The sequence below is a fragment of the Eptatretus burgeri genome, chromosome 10 (assembly GCF_056783735.1).
Source record: "Eptatretus burgeri isolate ZD-2024b chromosome 10, Ebu_testis_v1, whole genome shotgun sequence".
Lineage (NCBI taxonomy): Eukaryota > Metazoa > Chordata > Myxini > Myxiniformes > Myxinidae > Eptatretus > Eptatretus burgeri.
The window spans coordinates 67496383-67502382 of NC_140970.1; the positions used below are offsets into that span (position 1 = coordinate 67496383).

The 6000-nt window shown below is 47.0% G+C and overlaps 1 protein-coding gene across 1 annotated transcript in view; it reads right to left on the reverse strand.

Annotated features, from left to right (window-relative positions):
• Nucleotides 1-6000, reverse strand: part of PM20D1 (peptidase M20 domain containing 1) — a 48198-nt gene that overhangs the window by 40754 nt on the left and 1444 nt on the right. The window contains exon 3 of the mRNA XM_085898809.1: nucleotides 1087-1434. Within this exon, the coding sequence (XP_085754935.1) occupies nucleotides 1087-1363 (277 nt within the window). The 5' untranslated portion in view covers nucleotides 1364-1434. The remainder of the gene's footprint in view (nucleotides 1-1086; nucleotides 1435-6000) is intronic.

The window sequence follows — 6000 nt, forward strand, 5'->3', positions numbered from 1 at the left end:
GTTAAAAACGTGCAGCAACAGAGCAGAAAATGTCACAACCAAGAAATGATGATTATGTTTAAAATGTTTGTGTAAACCATGAAGGATTGAAGGCTTCCACATAGTGAGCAAGACAAAACAATGGTGCCTAAAAAAGGCAAAGAGCTCGAATGGATAGTATGCAAGTTAATAAATAAGTAAATAAATAAATAAATAAGTAAATAAATTAACAAGTAAATAAAGTAACAAATAATTAAGTCAGTAAATAAGTAAATAAATCAACACACAAGGCCTTGCATAAATGAATATGCAAGTCTTCAGAGAGACATGAAATTGGGTGTTTCGTCTGCTTGGAATTGCTGGTAAATGTTAAGTTCCTACGATAGCACTCAAAACGAGTAAGTATTGGTGCGCCGCTCTGATCCGATGTACCATACTCTGTGTTACAATCTTGGTTCTGCTGAAGCAGTTTATTGGCAAGGGTTATACTGGGTGGTTTGCCATCCCTCTCCCAGCAGTAGTTAGGACAGGAATTTGAAATTCATCCAAAGTGCCTTCGATAGCTCACCTCCTCCAAGAACGACATCATGGGATCTTTAACGTCCACCAACTAATGCCGGCAGATGGGACGCCCAGTTTAATGTCTATCTGAAGAACACACACACATTGATGAATCTCCCAGCTGTGTCAGAATTCAAACCCAAGCTGGACGGCTTCGAGGCGAATGTGATGTGCAGGTACCCTGGCCAAATTATACAAAGATTCATGACCTGATCTACAGGTGCACTGCATTAGCGGTATCACCACACCTCCTCAAATGATGCAAACCTCTAGTGCTGCTTTGGCATGAATGAAAGCAATACGCAGGAACGTAGTTCATTATGGTAAGCATCACCCATTTGAGGCCGGTTTGTTTGCTTTTTTTTGCAAAAGAACTTAGCAACATTGATATAGCGTTTTTCGGAAGGGAAAATATCTGACGACATCATTCCTGTCTCGGGTTTACGCAGCATTGTGGTTAAGCAAACTATTCCATCTGGATGCCTCAAGTTTTGGTCAGTCTTTGTATTACTCTAAAGGATGCCATCAACAGTGAAGACAACGTACATTTATGCAAAAACGCCGTAAACTCGCTCATGGCGGTCGTGTTGTACACGTGTTGAAAATTCGACACCGTGGGGATGGTCACTGCCTGGACCAGTGTTGAAATGAATTCCAAATAGTCTTCATCTATCTTCGGGGGTGTGAGGATTTTGATTCTTTCCCCACGGCCGTGCACTGTGCACTTTGGTGTAGAAAGGGTGACGGTTCTGATGAGGATGATGGCCAGGAGGAGGGAGGTTAAAGCAGCCAGAAGCACGCATGCATGGCGCCACCGTGGCATGGTTCAATGTCTTTCCAAATGCAGCTTCTTCTTTTTCTTCTTCTTCTAAATGTTCTTTAATTCAGCCTTTCCTAGGGAGACAAAGTCACTTGTAGTAAAACAACAAATTTTTTTTATCAAATATCAAGTGAAAGGACAAGATAAAGCATCCAGGTAACCTCAAGAATCTCCAAAATGCCATATATACCAATTCTGAGGATAAAAGGTATTTCAGTGACCAGCGCAAATAGTGAGTGAACACTTCTGTTGTTGATCTGCACTCAAACATCAGCACACAGTCATAAATGCAAAAAAAGTGCTCAATGCTTTCCGAAACATGGCAGCTTATAGAAAGACCTGTTGTATGACACCCAATGAGGAAAATATGAAAAATTATTTCCTCTGATGATCAGTCGTGGGTACACGTGATAAAAGTCAGGTCAGGTATGGGATCATGCACCGGAACAGCGCATCGCTGCATCCACCTTCTGTCGGTCCTCCAGGGGCCTCGGTCTGGCCATCCCCCAGGCAGATGCCTGGCCCGTCCCCATCTCCTTGAGATGCCGATCAACCTGCTGCAACCATGAGGCATGTGGTCGGCCCATTGGCCTCCTCCACTCACGAGGCTCCATCGCTGAGAGAATCTGGTGAGCAGGATCAGCGTCAGGAAAATGAGCCACATGTCCATACAGCCGCAGCTGACGCTCACGGACTATGCGGGTAACAAATCTCATTTGAGACTCTCTCAGCAACCGCTCGTTGAACACAAAGTCTGACCAGCGATAGCCAAGGATTGTCCGAAGAGACCTGATACCAAAGGAATTAAGTCTCCTTCTCAGACCCCTGGTCAGAGTCCAAGTCTCACATCCGTAGAGCAAGACTGGAAGCACCAAGGACCTGAAGACTCAAACTTTTGTCGTCCTGCACAGGTACCGACAATGCCACACCCCATGATCCAGTGAATCCATGACGCCCCAGGCCTGACCCAGACGTCGGTTGACCTCTGGCTCACAGCCAGCAGAGACATGAATATCACCGCCAAGGAAAGTGAATCTCTCCGTGACCTCAACATCCTCACCACAAGCAGTAACAGACAAGATAGCAGCATCCAAGGTGTCACTGAAAGCCTGGATCTTAGTTTTGACCCAGGAAACCCATAATCCCAGTGGCTCTGACTCCTCATTCAGCACCTGGAGGGCCCAAAAAGGATATCTAGAGTCTCCGCAAAGACGATGACTGCATGGTCTGCGAAATCAACGTCAGAGGTCTTGACAATCCCAAACGACGCACCACAGCTTGATCTCTCCGACATCCTCCCCAGAATTCAGTCCATACAAGTGCTGAAAAGTGAGGGGGCCAGTACACACCCCTGACAAATTCCAGTAACAACTGGAAACAAGTCAGAGATGGGATCACCACATCTCAAAGCACTCTCAGCTCAGTACCAGTGTAAACTTCAGACATCAGATTGCTCAGTTTGGTGGCACCCCACAAAGACCAAGAATCTTCCAGGGGGCATCACGATTCACTGAATCGAATACTTTGCAGAGATTAGCATAGGCTGCAAGCAGCTACTGCCGAAACTCTCATCTGCATTCAGTGAGGACCCGAAGAGCAAGGATACGGTCAATCGTTGACCTCTTTGGTGTAAAGCCTGACTGCTCTGGGTGCTGGTATGCAAGTAAATAGTGACGAACCCTATCAAGAATTTTTATCTGAGCAAAGACCTTTCCCAGCACTGAGAGCAGCATCACCCATTGGCAGTTGTTGCAGTCGTGGCGCTCATCCTTCCCTTTCTCGAGAGGGACAACAAGGCCTCTGTTCCAGTCAGTTGGGATTATGCCTGTGTGCCAGGCAGAGCAGAGAACTGCATGCAACGACATGAGTACAGCATTTCCACCAGCCTTGAGAAGTTCAGCATGGATGCCACAGATCTGAGGAGCCTCACCCCATTTCAACCGGTTCACCACAACCTGTGTTTCCACAAAAGAATGTGAATCAAAGTTGATTGGAGCATCAGCAATAGGGTTAGTAACCTCCCTGACATCCAACTCAACAGCAGGTGGATCAGCCTGGTACAACCACATAAAGTAACCGGCCCAGTGGGCCTTCACTTCAGACTCTTCTGTCAAGAGCAAACCATCCTCCGCTCTAACTGCAGTACAACGATAGATGGGCTTGGAGGAACGCAATCTGTGAATTCCCCTGTAAGCAGGACGAGAATCACTTGACCACAGGTGATGCCCTACCGCCTCACAGATTCCTCGCACATTGGCCTCCTTGTCCACCCTCAGCGCATATTCAGTTTTGTGCCTCAACTCCCTGAACAGCTCAGCTCTGCCATTAGGCTTGGCCCTGTGACTGATCAATGGTATCCAGTGTCCCTTGAGACAAAATTCCTCTTCGCCTGATGGTGAGTTTCAAGACATCAAGGAGGGTGGTCTTGAAGGCACTCCACAACTCTTCAGGATTCCCCAAAGCACCCAGAACCCCCAAATCCCCAACTATTCAGCTAACCTCTCATCCTTGAGCTTGCCAACATCCAGTGTCGGCTGCGATGGTACCATCCTCCCGGATTTAAGCTGCAACTTCAGAGTTGTGAAAACAAGTCTGTGTTTGGTATTGACAAACTGAGCACTCCAGTAGACCCTTCAGTTCTGGATTATCCTCCAGCGCCCATCAACGAGGACATGGTCCATCTCCTTTGCCACACCACCAGCGTTGGGCCTGTGGGCACTGAAACCATGAACCAGACACCCTAAGGCCAAGACTTCTTGCAAAGTCAAGGAACTTGGTGCAATTCTGGTTCACATTTCCAGACCGAAGGGGACCAACCTACATCTCATAACAATCCCTATCAGTGCCAGTCGATGCATCAAAATCCCCCAAGACTATAAGAGTATCTCGCCTGGGGCACTAATCAACCACAGACTCGAGCGTGGCATAGAATGTGTCCTTCATGGTGAGATCACTTGCCTCAGTCAGAGCATCAACAGTGACCAGAGAAACAACACCCAAGGAGTGACGAATCCTTCGTCTCATCATACGCTCACTGACCATTGTTACCTCAATTATATTTTATCATTGGAGTCAGCTTAATGGACACAGCTACAGCAATTCATTGAGTATGGTAACCATCAGAGCAGCCAGACCGATAGTAGGTGGAACCACCTGCCATGATCTCGCCGTGATTCGATCTCCGAACCTCAGAGAGTGCTGCAATACCGATGTCCAAATGCTTGAGCTCAGATGATAACAGAGACAGACGATCATCCTCTCTTCGGGATCGGACATTCCAGGCATCCACCCAAAGGGACTGCCTCAGGTTAACCCAAGGATACCACCATCTGCTGGATGACACCGAGTCCCCAAAGACCCAAAAAGTCTCCAAGGACCCAAAATGTCCCTGAGGACTCAAAAAGTTCCCAAGGACATAAAAAGTTCCAGAAAGTTCCCAAGGACCCAAAAGTTCCCAAGGCCTCAAAAGCCCCAAAAGTTCCAGAGGACCCAAGAAGTACACGAGGACCCAAGAGTTCCTAAGGAACCAAAAGTCCCCAAAAGTCCCCAAAAGTTCCCAAGGACCCGAAAGTCCCAAAAGTTTCCGAGGACCCGAAAGTCCAAAAAGTTCCTGAGGACCCAAAAAGTCCTCAGGGACACAAAAATCCCAAAAAGTCGCCAAGGACCCAAGACATTCATGAGGACCCAAGAGTCGCAAAAGTTACTGAGAACGCAAAAGTCCCAAAAATTACCGAGGATCCAAAAGCTCCGAAGGTCCCAAAAGTCCCGGAGGACCCAAAAGACCCAAAGACCCCTATGACTAGATCCTGTAGACTCTTTAAGACTCGATTATACTACAAAAAAATCCATTAGAATTCTCATGTTTTCAACGCATGCCATGTCAAGGTATATAAAGCAGGTTAATAAGTCCTTCTACCCGGCATGGCATTCCAATCTAATAAATAAGATTCATCGGATGTCTGTGTGTGTGTGTGTGTGTGTGTGTGTGTGTGTGTGTGTGTGTGTGTGTGTGTGTGTGTGTGTGTGTGTGTGTGTGTGTGTGTGTGTGTGTGTGTGTGTGTGTGTGTGTGTGTGTGTGTTTTCGCAAAGACCGCTGGGCCGACAACCACAAAATTTGGCACACAGACCAAGTCCGACCCAGGGGTTGGCCGAAGCGTATTTTCATTAACAACCTCAGCCTTTAAAGACCCTGAAGAACCATACACCTTTTTATATGCTTGGGAGAAGACATTCAACATGCTTGAGAGATAAGACCCCTTCAGACCCTGAAGACCCACAAGATTATTTAATTCCCCAAACACAATTATGACATTTGAAACTCCGCACACCCCAAAGACGGTTAAGATCCCTAAGACTTCCGAAGACTCCTGAGACCCTTAAGACGCCATAGAACCGGAAAACCCCAAAGGCCCTTAAGATCTCAATGAGCTGTAATAACATTAAGACACCAAGACCCTTGGTGTTCCCGAAAGACCCCTTTACCCATTCGTGTTTCCTTAAGACCCTTTACCAACTGGTGTTCCCTCAAGACCCCTTTACCCACTGGTGTTCCCTTAAGACTCCTTCACCCACTGGGGTTTCCTTAAGACCCCTTTACTCACTGGTGCTCTCTTTAGACCCCTTTACTCACTGGTGTTCCC